Source organism: Hoplias malabaricus, chromosome 18 (assembly GCF_029633855.1).
Source record: "Hoplias malabaricus isolate fHopMal1 chromosome 18, fHopMal1.hap1, whole genome shotgun sequence".
Classification (NCBI taxonomy): Eukaryota; Metazoa; Chordata; class Actinopteri; order Characiformes; family Erythrinidae; genus Hoplias; species Hoplias malabaricus.
The window spans coordinates 29,634,742-29,659,741 of NC_089817.1; the positions used below are offsets into that span (position 1 = coordinate 29,634,742).

Consider the following 25,000-nt stretch of genomic DNA (forward strand, 5'->3'; position numbering starts at 1 on the left):
GGGGCCTACTTCGACTGACGTGATAAAGCATGCATTTTTATATTCATCTGGACGAGGATGTTTTCAAAAAGGACAGAGGATAGTCTTTGTTTTCAAAAATATCAGGAAGTGACGTCATTTTTCATGAGCGAACACAGTGAAGTGTAACTTGACTTTGTAGAATAGCAGAGACAGCAATACAGGAGACATTCAGGATGTAACATGAATAAAAAATTGATGAAATTAAAAATATACTACGTGCTCACCAGGGCCCCCTTGTGGCTCGGGACCCCGGAGCAACAGCTTTTTCAATCCTTATAGCTGGAAAACAAGCCTGCTGAAATATCTCCATCCTCACATAAAGGGAGGTTTAGTGGGGTTTTGAGGCCGGGTGAGAAAATCACTATGGTGATGTGATTACTAGGATGAATGGCCAGGGAACTGCTCTGCTTTGTATTGAGTTAAAAGTGCTTGGAATCGATGTGGAGCTATTGCAGAAACCTGGCGTTCGGCGTCTGGTGTCAATTTACCTTCACCTTCCAATTCTTGTGGGCGGTTAATTTCCTTTGGCATTTCCTCACGAGGAACACGATCGTTTTCCTGGGAAAACATGCGATGCTTTGTGTTTCTCTCCACCATTAGTAAGTGGAAGCTAAAACAACCATCCAGGTACTGAATGTGGAACATACCGGGACTGGTCCACCGTTTACTGGGAGAGAAGCAACTTTTAATGGACTGCATCATCTTCTGCTGAAGAATACATAGTGTCTTCTCCACTGTGTTTACAGCAGGGGCCCTTGTCTTAAGGATATGGGGAAGTATGAATGATTAAAAGCATCTGCGGTTTTCCCTGTGATTATAAACTGTATAAACTGCGCTCCCTCTTGCCTGGATAGCAGAAATGTCTGGGCATCAGCGGAACATTTTACACTGTCTTACATCACTGAGCTTTACTAAATTGCTCGGGAGGTTTATGAGGAACGCAGTTAAATGTCTTACATACATACTCTTATAAAATGAAGGTCAGTGTGTCTTAGTGCCTTGGTATTTCTCACTTTAAGACACTTCCTTTACATTGGTTTCTTGTTTTTCTTGTTTCTAAAAAACAGAATTAAATATCTGTTAGTCTGCGGATTTTCCACAATCCCCTACCCCCAACCGCACAGGAGACGTCCATTGATTGTTCATCATTTCTTCACAATGAAGAGGTTAGGTTGGTAAACAAAGGCATGATGGGATTTGCGTTACCGTTTTAAAGAAATGGTTAAGTCAGAGTTGGTTACCGTGGTAGTGAATGGAACCAGACAACCCTGAAAACGACTGTGTGGAAATGTTTAAATTTGCAGAGCCTTATGTGGGAGAGATTTTTTATCTTTTTGATTTTATCATTTCATTTTTGAAAGACATTCCCCTGAAAGTATTCATAATCATTGTGATGTGACCCGTAATTATAGGGAGAGCAGAGATTCTGTTGTTGCTGCTCCAGGCTCAGCACTGCAGAATCTGCACTGTGTAACTTTAAAAGGAGGGTGGGTACACTATGCAACTGTAGGGGGAGCTCAGGAGCAAAAAATACCAAAACTTATCTCACCAGTTCTTTATATTCTGCCGAAATTTTGAAGTGTTTTGATTTGATTGTCCTTTAATTTAGCCCCAGAACCTGAACCTAATCCTACATCACACGGTAGCACGCTAATAGTGTCCTAACACAGACCTAATTCAGACTCCTGGTCTAAGGCACTTTCAGGAAAGTGCACTTTCTCCAAACAAAAGAGTAAGACCAGTGAATGTCTGTTTCTAATTAACATGTGGAATGCCTAACATCCAGCTGTGGAGTTATTTCCACACTCAGACCCTCAGACCCTCCTCCAAACCCCAAAAGTCTGGCGCTAGCCTCGGCGTCCTCTAGTGAAAAGCACATGACAAATTGCTTTTGTCACTGATGTGGTAACCCCGTGTTCGAGACTTCAACAGTGTCCCATCGCTTTTAGAGCGCTGCAGGATCTGGTCGGAGTGGAGGCTTCAAACCGCAGTATTTTAACAACGTGTACCATTTAGCGTTTAGAGTTTTACAACTAAAACCAGCGCAGACTTTAAGACTGCTGTTCCAATTAGTCATGTTTTATGCACCGACATCCTTTGGCATTTATACATATTTTTATAGCCCCCCTTCTTCAAACACGGGGGCGGTAAAGCAGAGAGGCAGAGTGGGGGAATGTTGTCTAACCTTGAGGCCATTCCATTACGTTTAATGAAAGGAAACCAAACGAGGCCATGAGCGATCCAGCAATTTAGGTTTTGCATGCGCCAAGCTCGTATTGTGGAGCAGTCAGCATCAGCTTGTGGAAGACAAAGATGCATTTTGCCTCTTCCTCTGCCCACTCCGGTCAGCTATATTTTCCACCTAATGGGCATAAAAGTTGCAAATTGCAGCAAAATGGACTCGGGCCGTAGAAAAAGTGTATTACGTATTGATCTGCGCAGGTCAATGCTGAAGTACGGGCCTGAGGGGCTGGAGGGGCTCAAGACAAACAGAGCAAGGCTGCAGGCGGAGGACCTGCATGGATCCGGCTGGCTTTCTTTACGGCCCATGTTAATGTTTACGCCAACGATTGACAGAAATGTTTGCCATTGATTTGCAGCAGAGTGGTGAAAAAGAGAGATGTTATCGACTCTGAAGTGTTTGTGTTTCCAGTAATGGTGACGGGTAAAACCAAAGTGGCAAATACAGGGGGTCTCAGGGGCTCCATGACCCCCCCATACTTTTTAGGAGGGTTCCCTAAAAAGAAACTAAAAGAACATGTAGTGCTCTGTTGACCCCACTGAGTAAAAAAAATATATATAAACACCTAAAAATGAATTAAGAAAATAAAACAGGACCAGTTTTGCCCTCTGAGAAGTTCTGCCTTTATTTTCTTAACTAATCAGTGCAGTAGCACTGGGGCGTCACAGGGTGGCGCTGTAGGGAATTGATCACTTGTCTCGCTTCTGTTTGCTCTGCTGGGGAAAACAGCAGCAATGTTTCTCACAAATACAGCACCTGCCTCTTGGACCATGGTTCTTACGTGTGATGCTGAGGCGGAGGTGTGTTTTTTATTTGATATTGTTTATTGTATAAGTGTATGATGCACTTTATGTAGTTGTGGGCAGCCGTGGCCTGGTGGGTGGGAAACAGGAAGGTTGCTGGTTCGATACCCAGAGCCGGCAGGTCATGACTGAACTGCCCTTGAGCAAGGCACCTAACCCCCAACTGCTCCCTGGGTGCCGTGGCTAGGGCTGCCCACCTCTCCAGGCATGTGTGCTCACTGCCCCCTAGTGTTCACTAGTGTGTGTGTAAATGTGTGTTTCACTGCACGGATTGGGCTAAACGCAGAGAACAAATTCCTCTGTGTGTAAGCACCGTGGCCAATTCTGATTCTACATTGTACTTAAAGGATGCAGTAGTGATCTTAATTGTTAATTCATATTTTTATTCATTCGTTCATTCATTATCTGTAACCCTTATCCTGATCACGGTCGCAGTGGGTCCGGAGCCTACCTGGAATCATTGGGCGCAAGGCGGGAACACACCCTGGAGGTGACACAAGGGTTTCAAAGGGCTGATTCATAGTTTGTAATACTGAAAAAAGACTTAAGTGGCCAGTATAGTAGAACATAGGGACCCCTGGTTATGAAGGGGTATTTCACACAATGGGTTAAATAAATAAATAAATAAATAAATAAATAAATAACAGAGATCAGAACCCTTTTTTGACTGGAATTACCTTGTCCTTTGGTCATAGTGTGTGTTGTTACAGTTGCTCAGCCAAACTGCTGGGAGATGATTTTTTTTTCTGCTACATTCTGCACATTGGACAAACAGAGCAGGTCTGATGATACGGATGTGAACCTGAATCTCTGAGTTCTGCTGTGTTGTATCGACCCAAACTTGAAGGCGCAGGTTTGGAAGCGCAGTGTTTGTCTTCCTTAAGGAAATCAGCTCGTATTCCTTGCTTTGATCTCCCGGTTCTGAGCAGGCTGGGAAGGCAAGTTGGCCGATGGTACAAACTGTCTGTGATGAATCTTTCTGTTTTATATCGCTCTAAAATGATGCAAAAGCCTCCAGGTTCATCACTGTAGGTCTTCCTCTGGTATGGATCGATCCTGCAAGTTTAGGCACATATTTGCACAGATCTCTTGACAAGCTTCTTCTTGAGCAAACCTTGCAGATGGTCTGAACTATTGCAGACAGTTTGTGTCAGTGTTGCACCACTCTGTGGTTGTGTTTGTGGCACTGAGCTGTGTGTGTGTGTGTGTGTGAGAGAAAGACCGGAGCTCCGCTGGGCTTTGCTCTAAGGGGACTGCAGTGGTTCCCACTGCAAGATTTTCGATCTCATTAAGAGGATAAAGCTAAGACGAGTACACAGTGCAAGTGCCTGTGTATGTTTGAGTGTGTGTGTGTGTGTGTGAGTGTGTGTGTGTGTGTGTGTGTGTGTGTATGCTGCAGGCTGTGTTCACTCTTCAGGGATAGCTGGGGACCAAAGCCAACGGCAGTCAGAGATGGGATCTGGGCTTTGCCTTTCAGAGTTCCGCATTCGGGTGGGTTGCCAGATCTGTGGGTAAAGCCCGCGGTGTTGTTTTTGTTGGTGGTGGTGGTGGTGGGGTGCAGGGATACTAGGCTGTCTATCTTTGGCCCAAGTCCAAGAGTGGTGACAAAGAGAGCTGTGCATTCAGCCAGAGATTAAACAGCACAACACAGCTGCTGGTGTTAAGCTCTCGCCTCACACAGGTCAAAAAGAAGAGAGAGAAAAAAAATCTTCCAGATTTATTCAGATTTGTTCAGTGGGTGAAGACACGCTTGGCAGCTAAAGTTATATTCTTCAGTTTTGCACAGAAGCTAATAAGCAATGGAAGATAGTAGCAAAGCAATTAGCGCACACAGCTGTCAAATCATCTCTAATAAACTACAGGGTCTAGCAAGAACATAAATGGTTAATGCCACTGATAAATGACAACATACAGAGTCTAAACCCTTTAAAACTATTCCCAACATTCATTACACATTTCTGTAACATAACAGTTGTCATCTAGGATACCACTGGTCACAAACACAGCCCCTACACTCAGAGGAGCTCCTGAAACCCAAGAGGTGGTACAGAAGTCAAATCTGTTCCTTTGGTTGAGCCTTGGTTCCCCCTATGTTTACATAACACCTCAGGTGAGTTGAGTCATTCCCTCGCTTAAGGGCAAGGCTGCCCACTTCCTCCACACTGGAATGTACTTTCACTTTTGAGTTTTGAATTTTCAGGAGTTCCTCAGAGTGCAGAGAACACGCATTACCACCCTTGACACAACCTTGATATGTATTATTATTCTAAAGTTTAAACCAGACTGTAGTAATAGAATACAGTGTTTGGGTTCCTGCTGCCTTTTCAAACTCAGTCTAAATCCCCAGTGTCTGTGAATGGTGTGTTACTCTGGATCATGTCGTTCCCACAGTTCTGTGCTCCTCAGCATTTACTGGCTAGCACAGAGAGAGCTATCGACGTATCTGATTCTCTGCTCGGGACAAATGATGGGTTCTACCACCCAGAGTTAGGATGCAGTCACTTTAGGTGTTCATCAAGTCCTGGGGCCACTGCTGGAGATGGAAAGAGAAGTGGACAGTAACTAGAGATGTCCAGATCATGAATTTTTATGGCCCATTAGGGTTTCGAATTCTTTACGGGCAAATTGGACAATAGGAAGGGTTTTTTAAGACTTTCTCTTTAAATCTCAAAGCTAAGGTTCAAAAGAACACAGTAGGTTTCCAGTTGTTTAGGACACAATCGGAATAACATTATTTGTAGACGTAGCGTTCAGACAGTTCCAGTGCAGTACACCTACCTGCTGCATGATATCTCTGACATGAAACTTTGAAACAGATTGGACAATATCAAAATTGATAAATGGCCAATTCCTCTGATCTGTCGACTTGGGTTAGAATTGACAGATTAGAGCAGATTATATGACTTTTTTAAGTCTGAACAGATTTTCTTTACTGAGGCACTGGTTGGTTAGCATGGTGGCTAACACCACTGCCTTCCTGAGTTTGATTCCTTGCTACAATAAGAATGTCTAGAAATGGGTGACTGTCATAATGGACAATTAAATGCAGTTGAGTTCAGTCAGTCCCACAGAGTGTGTCCATCTGGTAGCGTCCAGGCTGGAGGGTGACGTCTCCGCAGTGGACTAGAACGTAGGGGACTGATTAAGAATCCCTTCCTCCCTTCAAAGTGGCTCCTGAAGGCACAGGCTTTGATTGTAATGGAGGGGAAATATTCATGACCTCAGCGCAGCAGGCCAGATGCAAACGAAGGCCTGTGTTCGGAATACTTGATCAGAAAAAAAAAGCCAATAATTGCTCTTGCTTTTGCTCGGCGGAGGAGTTGATCAGAGAAAACAGCCCCGGTTTCTCTCTGCCAGGGTCCCGTTTGAACTCTTTTGTCTGTTTCTATGAAAGTGGAATGTATTTCCACAGGTTTTCAACAGATATTTTAATTGTAATTTTTTTAATTATTATTATTTTCTAAAAATATGTTTGGATTTCTAGATTAATTCTCAAGGAGTGTTACGTTTAAGTAACTCACGGGAATAAACAGAAAACACCTGAAGTGCAGACTTAAGGTCAGTGGAGAACATTGTGTTGAGATCATGGCTTTCAAGATAATAACTGTTTAATTACATTTTATTAATAAAGCGAAATCCCTAGACTGCACCTTTTAGAGTTTATTATTATTATTATTATTATTAATAATAAATGAAGGGTCACTGAACCACTGTTTTCATCATATACATTGTGGAGCTGGGCGGCACGGTGGTGCAGCAGGTAGTGTCGCAGTCACACAACTCCAGGAGCGATTCCCGCTCCGGGTGACTGTCTGTGAGGAGTGTGATGTGTTCTCTCTGTGTCTGCGTGGGTTTCCTCTGGGTGACTGTCTGTGAGGAGTGTGGTGTGTTCTCTCTGTGTCTGCGTGGGTTTCCTCCGGGTGACTGTCTGTGAGGAGTGTGGTGTGTTCTCCCTGTGTCTGCGTGGGTTTCCTCCGGGTGACTGTCTGTGAGGAGTGTGGTGTGTTCTCCCTGTGTCTGCGTGGGTTTCCTTCGGGTGACTGTCTGTGAGGAGTGTGGTGTGTTCTCCCTGTGTCTGCGTGGGTTTCCTCCGGGTGACTGTCTGTGAGGAGTGTGGTGTGTTCTCCCTGTGTCTGCGTGGGTTTCCTCCGGGTGACTGTCTGTGAGGAGTGTGGTGTGTTCTCCCTGTGTCTGCGTGGGTTTCCTCCGGGTGACTGTCTGTGAGGAGTGTGGTGTGTTCTCTCTGTGTCTGTGTGGGTTTCCTCCCACAGTCCAAAAACACACGTTGTGTCAAAAGTGTCCGTGTGTGTCTGTGTTGCCCTGTGAAGGACTGGCACCCCCTCCAGAGTGTATTCCTGCCTTGCGCCCAATGATTCCAGGTAGGCTCTTACAGATAATGAATGAATGAAAGGATGAATTGTGGAGCTGTTTATAAAGCTTATGAATACCAGATTCAAAGGAATGAATGCTGATACTTGCTTCATGAGTTACGTTCAAACACAGAAAACAAGACAAAACGACCTGGTGTCAGTACAGATTTTTCATGTAATTCGTATCATCTTTATGCTATCGATGTTATTACATGTAATAAGCATGTTGTTACACTTGAATAGTACCACAAATCTGAAATCAACAGTATCTTGACAGGGAGGGAACATACACTCATTGAACCTTGTGTTTGTTTTGCATTTTATTGCCTTTTAAGCTGCCACTCTCATGGACTTTTCCATGATTCTGTCACTGGCAATGCCTGCAATGTGTAACAGCATCAAGGAAGATGTGCTTTAAGTGTGTGTCCTGGCACAGATATGGAGTGTTTTTTCTTTCCAGTCGCTCTAGAGTATAAGCACCAAGCCTTAGTTCTGCTGCCATAACATCACAGCCTCAGGTCCCGGAAGGTTGCCGTAAAACTACAGACATTTTTATTATTTTTTATTTTTTCCAGCATGTGGTGGACCTGTCTGAACACGGCTGAGGTGTGAAATGGAGCGGTCATGAAGTTGTTTTTTTGTTGTTGTTTGGCACTAGACCTCTGTGTGTTGTCTTCTGCTTTTGAGTCTGAGAGCTTGTGAGAGCTAGGTGTTATTTATCTGCGGTGTGAAGGCTTTTAAAGTGTAATGAGGGCAGTATTTCACAGGTGGTGCTCACACTGCATATGTGTGATTTAAGTGCCCTTAAGAAGATCGTGTGATTGGACTCCAGTACAGAATAGAACACGGGGTTGTTTTCCTACATTGTGGGGACATATGCTGAGTCCCTTGCTGAACACTTTCAGGAGGATCTCAGCTCTTCACAGGAGCCTGAGGCCACACCTCCAAAGTTCTGTCTTAGTAGGTGGTTTTATCCTCTGTAACTCGGGTATTGTGGGTCCTGGGAGGAGCGCACAAGCGAGGAACGCACCCTGAACAAGGCTCTAGATCACCATTAAGCAGCCCTGTAATGCACTAGTGTCTTGTCCATGGTGTGTTCCTGAAAACAAATGACTTTTCAGAGCTTAGAAGAGTCCTAAACCTAACCGTAATCTTAAGCTCCGTTACCTGAAGATTAAAAATGTATGGAGTTATAGGTTGAAACGTCTGTTTAAGATTAGCTTTGCTTTGAATCACATCCTGTGACGGCCCAAAAATGAGCATAAACCCACTTGTGTGTGTGCGTCCCCAGTGTGCAATTTCCAGCAAAGCCTCAGTGAAGCATCTGTAGAGAATCCAAACAAAGAAAAACAAAGCGCTTCCTCCTCAGCTCTGCCACCTCTTGACCCACTTTGTTTACTGGAGAGGCACTTCCCTCAGTTCCCTCCACTGTAGAGCCGTCGAGGAGCTGAGCACACGACCGTATAAGGAACCAGCGGAGTAATTAGATCCCCACAGAAAGAAGAGCTGAAGGGTGGCAAAGGAGAAAGTCATGTTGTGATGTAGCAGAGTTGGTTTTTTAAGGGAGAATTAAGGCAGTTATTTTAGCTGCACTGAAGCAATTAAGGCAGGACATATAACCACAAAGCTACACATCCATCAAGCAAGAAACTCCAGCAGCATTGCCGTGTCTGATCCACTTGATCCACAACAAACAATAACACACCACCACTATGTCAATGTCACTACGTTGTATCAGTAAAGCTGACACAATAGACAATGAGTGTAGGAGAGCTTCACTGTTTATGGGTATCAAGGGTAGGATCACCTCCCACCTCCCCAGACGGTGTCTCTTGGCTGGTGTGCCAGATCCGTGCAGTTTGCTTGCAGCTAGCTGTGATATGGCAGCCTCCCGAGACTGAGGGCACTGTGTGTGATCATTGGAGATTGACTGACTTGTGGAATTGGACACAAATTATATTTCTGGAGAAAACAATAATGCAGACTTTCTCCAATTCCGACGGGGACTGTTTCAACGTCAAACCAACCCAGCCCTGCAGGAGACTTAGCAAGGCTGCGGTAATTAGTGCCGTTATCACAGACTCTAGAAAACAACGCCAAGGCTGTCTTTTGTTGACGAGTAAACAGGCGAAAGTGTGCCACGGCGGTGGATATCAGACGCCTATTAAGTGCTTATCTGGGCTGTGAGGGTGTTACATCTAGGACTGAAGCCTAATCTGAAATGAGATCAAGCCGATCCAGGTGGAGTCTCCTGTGGGGGGGAGGGGGGGGGGAGTATGGAGCAGGGGTGTTGGAGGATTGTGGAGGGAGTGGGTGATATGGGAGGCATTAGAAATAATTAGAGTGAGGTTGATTCTTCAAAGGCTGAAGATAAAGATCCAATCTCTGCACATCTCCGTCGCCTTCCAGCACAGTTTCCAGCTATAGCCGAGAGAGAGAGAGAGAGAGAGAGAGAGAGAGAGAGAGAGATGCTCCCAGTCAAGATTACAGTGAACTGGATGAGGAAGAAGAGAAGAGGATTTAAAGTTTTTATTAACGGTAAAGAAGTGTTCGAAATCTGAGCCAAAAGCTCTGGTAAATATCCTCAGAGATGATGAAGGTGATGATGAAGTAGTCACATTAAAGACCCCCAGGCTCTCTCTCTCTCACACACACGCACACACGCACACACACACACACACACACAGACAGTGATCAACTACAGTATGTATTTCTTTGGCCCCATTCAGTGCAAGCTGGTCTTGTGTGAGTGTGAGTGTGTGTGTGTGTGTGTGTGTGTGTGTGTGTGTGTATGCACTCATTAACAATAGGAAGCAAGAGGCTCTTTGGCTCTGTGGCTGAGCGCTGCTGAATGAGTGTGTGTGTGTGTGTGAGAGAGAGAGACAGACATAGAGCAAAGCCCTGGGGGCACTTGTGCTCCAGTAAATTTCTCCTCCCCACAGATCGCTTCGTCTTATTATAGAGCCACCATCAGGTCCGTACCCTTCAAACTGGACAAAGTCACCGGACACAGCTCTGTCAGATCCACATCACACAGCGAGAGCGGAGAAGAAAGTGATGCTGCCTTCACTGGACACCACTCTCACCACACGTAGAGATCAGAAGCGAGAAACAATGGCCCAGGGACGTCAGGGATTTTACTGACCACTTTCACAGCACCCCGTCCCACACGCAGAGCCATTATTTTACCAAACGCAACCCAGTTCCACCATCCTGCCGTGTTCCGGCTCCTGATGGCCGCTCAGGTTAGCGTAATTAGGTCTTGATAGAGCAATCGTTAGCAATTATCCCACTCTCCGCACACCAGAGTGCACTAATTACGGATAGCCATTGGGGCTCAGATATTTCCTGGCGGTGGGATTAAAGCAGGTAATGGCTCAGAGCTGAAGAAGACCCTGTGCTCTGACTCTAAGACCCTGGGTCGCTCAAAATCTGAAGAGTGAGCCATTGTATATTAATAGTACCCTGTACATAACAGCCTCTGACCTTACTCTGTAAAAAAAGGGTTCTGATGAAAGGAAACCAAAGCTGACAATGGCACACAATGTCTTATAAGGCACCAACAGCTGTGTATTCAAAAAGATCGACAGTGGCTTCCTCTAGTGGAGAACCTTCCACCTGCTAAATGTGAGTGAGAGAGGGGAAAAATAGGCTTTAGTTTTTGTGCACTATGGTGTTACTTTAGGCAGCTAATTAGATCTAGTTTTAGTCTTAGTCTTTGGACTAAAATGAGTATTAGTTTATGTTTAACTTATGGTTAGTTTAAGTGTAGTTTAAATGAATTAATCCTCCAAACATTTTAGTGTAGATTTAGTCCATTAAATTAAATAAATACATATAGTCAGGTATTTTTTTACAATGAATACTATTTTAGTAGCAGCAGGTAGTGTCGCAGTCACACAGCTCCAGGGGCCTGGAGGTTGTGGGTTCGATTCCCGCTCCGGGTGACTGTCTGTGAGGAGTGTGGTGTGTTCTCCCTGTGTCTGCGTGGGTTTCCTCCAGGTGACTGTCTGTGAGGAGTTGGTGTGTTCTCCCCGTGTCCGCGTGGGTTTCCTCCGGGTGCTCCGGTTTCCTCCCACAGTCCAAAAACACACGTTGCAGGTGGATTGGCGACTCGAAAGTGTCCGTAGGTGTGAGTGAATGTGTGTGTGTCTGTGTTGCCCTGTGAAAGACTGCGCCCCCTCCAGGGTGTATTCCCGCCTTGCGCCCGATGATTCCAGGTAGGCTCTGGACCCCCGCGACCCTAAATTGGATAAGGGTTACAGATAATGGATGAATGGATGGACTATTTTAGTAAATATTATTAATCACACATTTCCTTAAGCAATTGCTTAATAATTATATTACATTTAAAATCATGTTAACATCCAAAATTATGAAAGGAATATGGTAAATGTTTTTTTCTTCAAATACATTTTGGATTTATTTAATGTTAATGTTTTTGGTTCAAATTTCTCTGCAAAAGAGACTTTCCAAAAGATTCAACTCTGTGAATCGTTAATCGATTGATATGAGTGACTCCCAGATTCTTTGGGACTCAACTCCTCTTCACTGACTGCATTTACTTTGAATTTGTTGCACTGACAACAGTAAACAGACTGAGAAAAGAGCATTTTCCTGTTTTATTTTCTTGTAGTTTTCTGTTTAAAAATCAGAAATAACAGTTTTTTTCACATTTTTGTCTAGCATTTATGTGTTGATAAAAAGTGCAAAATATTTTGTAGTAATTCTCATCTAGTTTCCATTTCATTGTGAAAAAGAGGTCTTCAATAAATAGTCTTCATCTTAATGCACTACTTAATGCATTGTTTATATAACATCTAAAAGGGTTGTTTGCTATTTTTAAGGGGACATCTTGTGCAAGCTACGCTCCAGATGAAGACCACCCAGTTCACAGTGGAGGGCAGTAGTAGTGCTTATAGACATCAGAGTGGGGTTTCCAATACAAACATTGACCTAACTAGAAAGTAATCCCTATTTGATGTTCTCTGAAGCTTTCCTGGAGAGTCTGAAGACCAGGCCGTTACGAACCCTGTGACCTGTGAGGGTATACTTTCTCGCAGTCTGATTGTGTATTTATTGCTTGTGGTATTGGCAGAGATTTCCAGTGCTGTGTTACTCCTGCCTTTTGTGAAAAGAAAAGCACATTTCCTGGAGGAGATTATGGCGGAGGAATGGACGGGTAGCTGTGTGGTGGGCTGCTGGACTTCTGAACCCAGCCTGGGTTCCCATCCCGCACACCCACCGCAATCCGCTTCCAATCCCGGGAGATCAGAGCATTAAAATGATGCCACACTCAGGCCTTTGAGCTCAGGCCTGTGGTACAGTATCATCCTTCACCAGGAACCGGGCGCAAATCCCTGGGATGCCCTGCTCTAATGTGGACGATCCAGCCGCCCTTTCCTCTGTCCGGCACTAAAACCGGACAAAGCCTTTTAGAGTCCTGTTCTGCTCTGTCTGATGCTTATTGTCCTGATCTCTGAGACTCTCTCTCCCTCTCTCTTTCTCTCTCTCTCTTTTTCTCTCTCTCTCTCTCAGCAGTACTGGGTGTAGTTTGTGTGAGTGGGCAGACGGAGATGAAGCGAGTGGTTGGTGACAACGCCACGCTGCCCTGCCACCACCAGCTCTGGCAGGGGGACACTTCGCTGCTGGACATCGAGTGGCTGCTGGTCAAACCCAACGCCAAGCAGAAAGTGGTGAGAGACCCTGAGGACATTTTTGCCCTTTAAATGAATCCATATGAACCCCACTTACAACAGCTAGAGTTCTGTTTATGTTACACACACAGAAATTTAAATCGATTTTTTCTGTTGGATTTAAGTGGGTAGGGCTCACTTTGACATATGTGATGTCAGATCTTGCAGCCCACCTCCCCCGACCCTACCTCGCTGGTATTCTCGCCTCTAGAAGTGGCATGTCCACTGCTAACAGGCTTCCTTCGGTCCCGGGTGTCTTCTTCATATAGTAGATTCAATCTAATTCAGGTTTTAGCCACATTTCAGCTGCAGGGGCGTCCAAATTCAAGCTAATCCGACTAGCTTCTCAGTAGTGCTATCGCTGTCCTACTGGAGCCTCTGCCCTGCCAACGCCACTGTCAATCATTCCCAGACAAAACCCACCCCTCACAACTCAGATGATGAGTTTTGGAGCTTTGAAACTGTACAGAGCTGCATTAATGTGTAAACATATTGAATTTAACGCTGAAGTACTTTCTATACACTTTAAAAGCCAGTGGACAGCGGCTGTAAGTCTGAATCAGGGTAAACTTAATAAGGAATAGTCTCCAGAAACCCATCTTCATCCACACGTCATATTGCAGGGGTCTGAGAATCCCACCCATGCCTAGAGGCTCTGTTCATTTTTAGCCCCGCGCTGCTACATTTCCCTGATTTTTATGATGTAGGATTGGCAGAGGTGCCAAGTTTTTCATTTGAATCTGGCCCCTGTCCAAGCCGTTCCCTCAGGGCCAATCTGACACACCGCAGCAGGCGGGAAGAGTCCAGCCTCGGCCTTTAAGCTGAAACCGAGCCCCTGCTGCGCTCGCCTGAGAGGACTGTGTTTTTTTTTTACAGACAGTAAAAGCTGTTTGCCTGGAAGCGATTACACAGTGAATTTCTTGACGTATTTTAGGACCACCTTGTCTTGCATTTCTAAGCAGCAGATTCATAGCGAGGGTACGTTCCTTGGCTGGCAGTTAAGAGCTGTGCTTTTTTGGACGGAAAAGAACTGAAAACTCCAAAGTGCTTATCAGTGAAAAGGTCAGCATGTGCGGGGAAGCTGCGGCGCGGTATTTTTGGCGCTCCGACTGTAGGTAGCGCATGCCAGGGACGACAAAAGTCAAACATGACCCGGCGCGAGGGAACGATGATTCACCGTGGCATCAGCGCTTAACACACACTCACTGCAGGCCTGCCGTGTGACTCGCACATGCCCCCTGTCTGTCCACTGCCAGCCTCACACTCACTGCCCACGCCACTGCACTCTCATCTCCCCCAGGCTCTCGCTTCTCAACACTGGACCTTGTTTATCCTGCTCCAGTACACCTGATCTAACTCAGATCTTTAGCAGAGGCCTCCATGGGCTGAAGTGCATGTGAAAAAACAGGGACTACACTCACATTTGAAGGTGCCCAGGGGACAATGGCAGAGGTCAGTTAGTTCCCAACCCTGGATGCTGTTTTCTCCTCGTGCAACTCAGCTGACCCAGCTAATCAGGGCCCTGTTTCCCAGCAGCAGGTTCACCTTAACTGGTAAACTGAGTCTTAGCTTTGATGGTCTGTCTAGAATCATTGTGCTAAGATGCCTTTGAGACTCGTAGGCCATTAGCAAGACTTCCCGAGTTAAAGTGGGGGTTTTAAAACAAGGGAAGGACTGAAATCTATAAGCTCCTCAAAGTCCAAAGTTGAAAACGACTGACCAAACCATTGGTCACCATGATTCAAGGTATGCCGCTAGTGTCTCAACTAACCCAAAGAACTTCTCCCTTTTCCCATCAGGTGATCACATACTTCGCGGGCCGGACCTACGACCCCAACGATGGCGACCAAGGCCGGCTGTCCCTGGCGGGCGACTACCTGAAGGGGGATGCCTCGCTGACCATCAGCGACCTCTCGCTCAGCGACTCGGGAGAGTACAGCTGCAAGGTCAAGAACGGGGGGAAGTACCACTGGAACACGGTCAACCTCATCGTACTCGGTGAGACCCCCCTCCCCCACCTACTCCCTAAAGGAGCCAGCTAACAGGCGCCTGGACTCAGGACGACATGACACAGGCCTATGTCACGGCCAAAAATAGCACAAGGGACCGTGTCCCTTGGTGGCGAGGGCCTGCCGGGCAGCGGAAATGTCACTCAGCTTATGGCTAGCGAATAAAGAGGGAGGTGTTTTAATGATATGGCGTGAGCTAAAAGGGCTAAGCCGTGATGGTCGAAAATTTGGTTACACTCGACCATAAGTTATTTTTTTTCCATTTATTTGCTTTCTCTTTAAAATAAGACTACACTTATAAATGGTTATTAAGTGTTTATTAATTGAGTTGTAAACACGTTATAGGCCATTGATTATCATTTGTAACACAGAAATAGAAAAGGCTGAATCCAACAGGTTTAATGGAGTAAACAAAGTAAGGTCTGTCTCTGGCAAGATCTCAGGTTTAACAGTGTAGATGGATGTGGGTTCACTATTTGGCAAACAACAGGTCACCCTTGCCCTTTCTATCTATGTGTTATAACTGATTATTAATGGCTATTAATGTATTATAACATTTAATGAACAGATTATAAACCTTTTATAAACGTTTATAAGTGTGGTCTTATTCAAAAGTGGTGCCCATTTAATGTATTATTATTATATTATTATATTATTAATAGACATTCGAAGTTTGAGGAATAATTTCCAGACAGTTTCACAAGCTCAGTCAGTTACTGACACATTTACAAGCTGTAGATGAAATAACAACATAAACACTTGCAGCATTTTATTTTGTAGTTCATATATATTTAAATTCAAGCAGATAAAAGGTATGCAGAGTATGTGAGTACACACACACACACACACACACCATGATTAACATCGATTACACCCTGGCCCATCCCTAATTTGCGGCTCATTGCTTAAGCAAAGACTTTCAAAGAGTGTAATAACCCTCAGCCTCAGTGTGTTAGATGTTTCAATGCCGATTCTGTTTGGACCCGCTGCAGGATGCCGCCCCCCCCCTCCCCCGCCCCCCTGCTCTGTTCGCTATAAAGACGTTTAAAAGCAGCGTGGTGCGAATTTACGCATCACATTTGGTACAAATTGCCGCTGGCCCTGCGACGACACTTTCGATTCTGTGTGAGGAACATTAGCATTTGTCTTGTTCAACACCGAGATAATGGCTTTGGAAGGAGGCCCCGGCCCGGGCGCTTTTCCTCAGAGCGCCGTAAAGCGATGCTGACAGCGGGACGAGATGTAAAGGGGCCCTCCCTCTCCCCCTTTCCCAACCCCCCCACTCCTCTACAACCCCCACTCCCCCCCCCCACTCCCCCCAAAGTCCTGCATCCTGGTCCATTCCTTTAATTGCATCCTGCAGCGAGTGCTCCGGTTCTCCGCACTCAGCAGAAAAACCCGGAGAGGAGCAGATGTTGATGGCTGTGGTGGAAAGGCATTGTAGGGTGGGGTGGGAGGGAGAGGGGGGGAGATGTGATTGGTGATGCAGCACGGGCTAATGGCCAGGCGGGGGTCCTTTTATGCTCATATCGGGTGGCCACTGCGGAGCATTAAAGCGGCGCCTTCCAGAGACGCAGTCCTGACCACACAAGTGTCCGGTAGCAGGATGTAGCTCTGGCTGATGGTATGGGTTTTTCGATTACACCCTAAAAAAACAAGACCGTACTTACTGTAGGGGTGTCCTGGTGGTCTGGGGTCTTTCCTGCTGGAGCTGGTAGCTGGAATCAGCTGTTTTGGAAATGAACGGGTGGTCTCTGCTTTTTGCACAGTACTGTATGAGCTTTGCCTTTGCTAAACAGGCCTTCTTTCATGTTTTCTCCACAGTGAAGCCGTCAAAGCCCCGCTGTTGGATGGAGGGCCGGCTGTTAGAAGGCAGCGATGTGAAGATGAGCTGTAAATCCTCAGACGGATCGGACCCCATCCATTACAAATGGGAGCGGGTTCTGGACAAGGGCAAATATGTGGGGAAACTGCCCCCTCATGCTCTCCTGGGTAAGCTACCTGCCCATCTAACGTTTCTGTTTAGGCAGTAGGCTTCTACTCATCCAGGAAGATGATAGGTCCAGTAGAGACTCCAATCCAACTCAAAACGCGTTGGAGTACATTTTGAACTATCTGAATGTCCTCTTTATAAGGAGTGTCCATAAACCTTTGGCCATACAGTGTATTCCCACCCTTTCATGACTCCGACATGATGGAATCCCATTTGAAACCTTCCTCCTGCCCTCGCTTCCACTCGCATCAGATCCCAAAGCCTTAAAGAGAAGTTTCCCACCGACCCACGACGAACCGACTCTCCCCTCCCCTGCGGAGGATGAAGATTGTGGTTGAAGACTCCACGGGGTCTATTTAACACAGCAAGCAGCCTCAGATTTAATTTACATCAGTTACATCAGAACCCCCCCCCCCCCCCAAGCTCACCACCACCTCGCCCTCCTCCAGTGCTCTGCTGCTCCTCAATTAGCTGCTATTACAAGCTTCAATGTGTATATGAAAGCACTGTGCAACTTCAATGCAAGCCTGAGTCATTATTATTATTATTATTATTATTATTATTATTATTATTATTATTGCTGTTTTAGCATAATTACACTGGCCTAACTAATAAGACTAAAAATCAGAAGTCTAATCATTAATCCTCAGACATCTAGAGGTATTGATATTTTGTTATATTCAGTTTATACCACATTTATACAAATTACATCGTAGTATATCAGTTATTACATAATGTTTTGTTCTTATAAACATACGTAGCTGCATCTATAAGTGTTTGTCATAAAGCCTCGGTAGTCTAGGGCTATTGATATATTGTTATATTGAATTCAACATGTCAATGACCATAGTGTGATAATAAAGATATAATTACATAGATATTACATAGATGTTACATAGTGAATAGGGTTTATATTTGATATACACACTGTGTACTGTTTTCTTTCAGCTTAGGACTGCAGCTGTGACTTAAAGACTTGGACTTTGAGAGGACTGAGTCTCAGAAGACAGGACTTATCCGTAGAAGATTTACTGCCATTTTGAAAAGTGCTATAAATATCAACTGTGATTGTGTTAATGTGACTCTGTTGTGTCTCTGTTCAGATCTGAAGAATCCAGAAATCGTGACGCTGAAGAATATAACCAGAGAAAGTGCAGGAGTCTACAAATGCACAGCCAGTAATGATGTGGGAGAGGAGAGCTGCATGGTGGAGGTCAAAATCCACTGTAAGTGTGTGTGTGTGTGTGTGTGCGTGTGTGTGTGTGAGCTCGGTTAGTGTCTTTGGGGTGAGTCTGTGTGGTGTTTGTGATCCTAATCACTAATCACAGTACATCAGAACCTAATTATATCACTGATTATTTCATTACCAGTATAATTCTAGAATTATTGTGCATTCCTACTATAAAATCACCCATAAATTATTAATATTGATGTCCTTAATTAATATTGAAATCAGTAGAAGTACCTGGATTTGGATGGAGACCCAAGAAAAGACACCATACCAACAGCCTAACAACACTTTGGCATCCACCTGGAACACCATAGCAACAGCATAACATCACATAGCAACACATTAGCAATTGCTTGGAACACCATAACAACCACCTGGGAGAAAATATCAGGTGCCAAGCAACACAATAGCAACCACCTTGTAAATCATAGCAACTATTCCAAGCAAAATACTTGGGATACCATAGCAACCGTATTAAAGCCATATCAAAGGTAGAGTAACACGCTATTAATATTTTCAAAGTTGATGTTAGCCAAATGAAGTTCATAAACTTTACCCATCTCATAAACACATAACACTGAGGTGAAAGGAGAAACATTTCAAGTCACGACAGCAAAGACCTGTTTTATGGTAAGACTCTGAAGCTGGTTTCGCTGGTCACCCGCCCACACAAGAAAAACACTCATTAAAGGAGTTCTGCTTCTTTTTTTGTGCCCCATGCATCTGTTTTTAGTTCCTCATTACGGCTGAACAAAAGAGGGCCAGCATTAAGAGCAGGGTTTGGGTTTGAAGATGTCCGTGATGCTCATCCTGTTGGGAGTAAGATGATTCATTCATCAGCAGGCTTAAAAATCCAAATAAAACATTAATCTGCTTGTTTTTTGTTTTCTTGGTCTGTTCCTATCTCTCCACCAGCGAGAGGCCAGCGATTGCGTTCCGCATAATTATGTGGCTGGAGATGGAATTAGCGAGGAAGCATTAATTGGGCGAACGAGAGGGGAACTTACTCATGTGAAGAAATACAGCACTTTGTGCGAAGGAAAAAGCGACCAGAGGTGGCTTGATTAATGTCTTGTTGTGTTTGCTGGAGTATTCTCCTGGTACAGGAGATGCATTGCTTTAGGTACAGTATCTGCAATGCAGTGCACGGGGAAGCTTGTTTGGATATTTGAGCATAAATTACCACTTCCTCCTCACGCTGTACTGTACCTCACACTCCGGGGGACTTTCATTGTGCATTATATAGCCAATGGTTAGCAGACGTCTGCTCGTCCAGGATATAAACACCCATTCATCTAGACTATAAACACCCACTCATCTAGGGTATAAATACCCACTCATGTGGAGTATAAACACCCACTCGTCTAGGGGATAAACACCCACTCATCTACGGTATAAACACCCACTCATCTACAGTATAAACACCCACTCATCTACGGTATAAACACCCACTCATCTACAGTATAAACACCCACTTATCTAGGGTATAAACACCAATTTATCCAAGGTATAAATACCCACTCATCTAGGGTATAAACACCCACTCATCTAGAGTATAAACACCCCTCATCTAGGGTATAAACACCCATATATCCAAGGTATAAACACCTGTTCATTCAGGATATAAACACCCACTCATCCAGGGTATAAACACCCATTCATCCAGGATATGAACACCCATTCATCCAAGATATAAACACCCACTCATCCTGGATAGAAACACCCATTCATCCAGGGTATAAACACCCGTTCATTCAGGATATAAACACCCACTCATCCAGGGTATAAACACCCACTCATCCAGGGTATAAACACCCGTTCATTCAGGATATAAACACCCACTCATCTAGGGTATAAACACCCATATATTCAAGGTAAAAACGCCTGTTCATTCAGGATATAAACACCCACTCATCCAGGGTATAAACACCTACTCATCCAGGGTATAAACACCCATTCATCCAAGATATAAACACCCACTCATCCAGGGTATAAACACCCACACATCCAGGATATAAACACCCACTCTTCCAGGATATAAACACCTACTTTTCCAGGGTATAAACACCCACTCATCCAGGATATAAACACCCATTCATCCAATATATAAACACCCACTCATCCAGGATATAAACACCCACTCATCCAAGATATAAAGACCCATTCATCCAGGATATAAACACCCATTTATCCAAGATATAAATGCCCATTCATTCAGGGTATAAACACTCACTCATCCAGGGTATAAACACTTACTCATCCAAGGTATAAACACCCACTCATCCAGGGTATAAACTCCCACTCATCCAGGGTATTAACCCAGTTCCAATGCTCCACAGCCCAGTGAAGGAGTTTTACACTACTCTAGCCCGCTCCTGACATGACCCTTGGACCATGTGCCGCTGTTCAAGAGCATTCCATATTGCTTTGTGCTATTATACAGGGTGGGCCATTTATATGGATACACTTTAATAAAATGGGAATGGTTGGTGATATTCACTTCCTGTTTGTGGCACATTAGTATATGGGAGGGGGAATCTTTTCAAGATGGGTGGTGACCATGGTGGCTATTTTGAAGTCGGCCATTTTTGATCCAATATTTGTTTTTTCAATGGTAAGAGGGTCATGTAACACATCAAAATTATTGGGAATTTCACAAGAAAAACAATTGTGTGCTTGGTTTTAACGAAACTTTATTCTTTCGTGAGTTATTTACAAGTTTCTGACCACTTATAAAATGTTTTCAGAGTGCTGCCCATTGTGTTGGATTGTCAATGCAACCCTCTTCTCCCACTCTTCACACACTGATAGCAACACCACAGGAGAAATGCTAGCACAGGCTTCCAGTATCCGTAGTTTCAGGTGCTGCACATCTCGTATCTTCACAGCATAGACAATTGCCTTCAGATGACCCCAAAGATAAAAGTCTAAGGGGTCAGATTGGGAGACTTTGGGGGCCTTTCAACTGACCCACGACGACCAATCCACTTTCCTGGAAACTGTTCATCTATGACCTGACACCCATAATGTGGTGGTGCACCATCTTGCTGGAAAAACTCAGGGAACGTGCCAGCTTCAGTGCATAAAGAGGAAAACACATCATCATGTAGCAATTTCGCATATCCAGTGGCCTTGCGGTTTCAATTGATAAAGAATGGCCCCACTATCTTTGTACCCCACATACCACACCATACCATCAAGGTGTGCAGAACCTGAAACTACGGATACTGGAAGCCTGTGCTAGCATTTCTCCTGCAGTGTTGCTATCAGTGTGTGAAGAGTGAGGGAAGAGGGTTGCATTGACAATCCAACACAATGGGCAGCATTTTGAACACATTTTACAAGTGGTCAGAAACTTGTAAATAACTCATGAAAGAATAAAGTTACGTTAAAACCAATCACATCATTGTTTTTCATGTGAAATTTCCAATATGTTTGATGTGTCACATGACCCTCTTCCCACTGAAAAAAACAAAAATTGCATCCAAAATGGCCGACTTCAAAATGGCCACCATGGTCACCACCCATCTTGAAAAGTTTCCCCCCTCCCATATACTAATGTACCACAAACAGGAAGTGAATATCACCAACCATTCCCATTGTATTAAGGTGTATCCATATAAATGGCCCACACTGTATAACAAATATAGAGCTTAAACTTCGTGTGCACCATTGAACGTCAGTGCTGATTTTGCCGTGCCTCCCTCTTTTCCAGATGTGCGGGGGATGGGTGTGGTGGCAGGAGCTGTGGTGGGTGTGTCCTTCGGGGTCCTCCTCATAATCCTCATTGTGTGGCTGGTCTTCCGCAAGAAGGAGAAGAAGAAGTACGAAGAGGAGGAGACCCCCAATGAAATCCGGTGAGCCAATCACAACACATGATTAACACTGCCCATTTTTTTCTTTATATATCACATCACCCCCTGTGTTTCCTGTAGGGTATTGCAGTTTGTCAGGAAAGCCCACATGTGTAATGGGACAAAATGAAAACGAACATAACTGATACTATATCGCCCCCTATACTTCCTGTAGGGTATTGTAATTTATCATATGGACAGACCTGTTCATATGTTTATCTGCAAGTGTGTAGATAAATTATGCAGGTTTGGAGAACTCCAGAGCATCAAAAATGCAGACGCTGAGCAGACGGCTCAGTGAGCTCTGTTTACCCACGAGGCCGCTGTCCTGCTCCGAAACCATGATGGAGCGCTTCACACCCTGGGTGGGGTCAGTCCAGCATGTTGTGGAGGGAGCGCCATTCCCCTGTTCCTCTGCAGCAGAGCCCTGGAGCAGTCCACCGCAGGGCTTTAGAGATATTGGGTGATTTATAGCGATAGTCAGAGAACTGCTGACAGAGCAGCGTCCAGACAGTCAGTCGACCACTGCACAATCTCTCAGAGCAGCAGAGTGGAGGACTGGCACCACTCACCATCCTCTCTCTCTCTCTCTCTCTCTCTCTCATTGTCTACCCATTCACAAGATGATACATTACCAATAAACACTTTATAACATGCTAATTATCACATATTATACTGTAATGTCACTGTAATAACAACAAATAGCCATCACTAATCATATAAACATTTGTGTGTCACAGGGAAGACGCAGAGGCTCCCAAGGCGAAACTGGTGAAGCCCAACTCTCTGTCGTCCTCTCGCTCAGGCAGCTCTCGCTCCGGAGCCTCTTCCACTCAGTCCATGGTCCACAGCAGTGGCCCCCGGGGGCCCAAGCCTCGCCCACCTCCCCCGGCCCCCGCCGCACTAAAAGAGAATGGGCAGCCCCCCGCCTACACCCACATAAACCCCCCTCTAAAACCCATTCCCAACCCCGCCCCTAATCCTAACCCCAGTCACAACAGCCCCAGACCCAGCCCGCCCAAACTCAGCCCTGCAAACCTGACCCGGATGGGGGCCACCCCAGTGATGATCCCGGCCCAAACTAAGGCCTTTCAGACTGTCTAGATTCAACACACATACACACACACACACACACACACACAGTCGGGTGCTGAAGATTTTTGTTGATTTTCTATGTGAAGATAAGTACAGTGTTTTATTTGTAAACACAAAGACTTTATAATTTTCACAAGAGGTCCAAATCATATGGTGTTAGCCGGCTGAGAGGATGAAGGCCAGTAAATGCTTCCTCTGAGACGTGAAGCCCTCCATCACAGCTCTACATGCTTGGAGGAGAATGCTAATTGTCCTTTTCTGTTATATCAGCAAACAGACACCCCACACCGGCTAGCATTTGTCTGAGTGATGTGGGAAGGACCAAGCAAGTTCCCCACCAACTTTAGTGGTCTGTTTCTGTCCGTTTGCATAGTTAAACCTATTAGGAAATTTGTGTAAATGCATTAATATAGAATTTCTTTTTGGTCCCACATTATAGTTTCTTTAATTACTGTGTAGTTACACATTAACAACACATGCAACAACAGTGTAATAACTGGTGATATATCCACTGTTTCAGATGGATTCCAGTGGTACAGCATCTGTAAATGCACATATGAACCAACTTCCATTTGTTCTCATGAATTTACAGGTAATTACACAGTAATAACAGTTATGTACATTTATTAAACACATGAATAAAAACGAATGTGGGTACATATGTGCATTAACCGAAGCTGTGCTATTGTAATCCACCTGTAAGAGTGTATAATCCCGTCACTCATTGTTGTTACATGTTATTAATGTATAATAACAGTTATTAGGGACAATGCATTTTGGTTGGGGCCTGTTTGTCTTCTCTGTAGAGGAAGTGTACTAATTACCACTTAGAAAATCAACAAGGCATGTTGACCAAGGGGCACCAAAAACTTTAGCACACGGCTGGGTCCCACTTTTATTAAGTGTTCCTCCCTAATAACTGTGTAATTATGCATTAACAATACATGTAACAACAGTGGTGGTGTATTCCCTGTCACAGCTGGGTTACAGTAGTACCTCTTATGTATATACATGAGTGTATAAACTTTAACTTTCTATTTTTGTAATTACACAAATGTGTCTAGAACTTTACTGCGTACTGTAGTAACACATGTATTAACACAATGTAAAATTAAAGTTGCTACATATGTGCATTACACTCCTGTAATCACCATTAGTTACACTGTTGTTGCATGTGTTGCTCATGTGTAACTACACAGTTATTAGAGGACACTTGATATAAAGTGGGACCCTTGACTGTACATACATACGCTGCAGTGAGCCTAAGCCCACCCCACTCTCCTAAATCCAAACAGACTCAGATGGCCACGCTCCATCAAGAGAAATAAAGGCTGGTTTACTTGAAGCCCCCCTAATTGCCGTGTCGCTGCAAACACTACAAGTGGGAAATAAGAAGTGATCTGCCCCTCGATGCAGCCCATAAAGGGAAGCGATGTCTCCCGTCCTTATTTTTTCTTCCCTTCTTCCTCCACGCACCGTTTTCTGCTTTTCTTTCCCTCTCTCGGGACGCAGGACATTCAAGCGGAACGCCGTTCCCTGTCCACTTTTATTTTCCCTGTCCACATTTATTTTGTGTTCCTTTTCTCGTCCTGCCGCCATCCGGAGAGACCGGCATCTCCACAACGCACCACCTGAGATTGGACAGCTTTGGGAAGCGGAAATATAGATATGAATGAAATGAAGGAC

The 25,000-nt window shown here is 44.7% G+C and overlaps 1 protein-coding gene across 1 annotated transcript in view; it reads left to right on the forward strand.

Annotated features, from left to right (window-relative positions):
• LOC136674233 (CXADR-like membrane protein) overlaps positions 1-23,323 on the forward strand; it is a 61,589-nt gene extending 38,266 nt beyond the window's left edge. The window contains exons 2-7 of the mRNA XM_066650129.1: positions 12,975-13,132; positions 14,932-15,130; positions 16,966-17,133; positions 18,238-18,360; positions 22,081-22,222; positions 22,960-23,323. Of these exons, the coding sequence (XP_066506226.1) occupies positions 12,975-13,132; positions 14,932-15,130; positions 16,966-17,133; positions 18,238-18,360; positions 22,081-22,222; positions 22,960-23,323 (1,154 nt within the window). The remainder of the gene's footprint in view (positions 1-12,974; positions 13,133-14,931; positions 15,131-16,965; positions 17,134-18,237; positions 18,361-22,080; positions 22,223-22,959) is intronic.
• Positions 23,324-25,000: the final 1,677 nt, after the last annotated feature.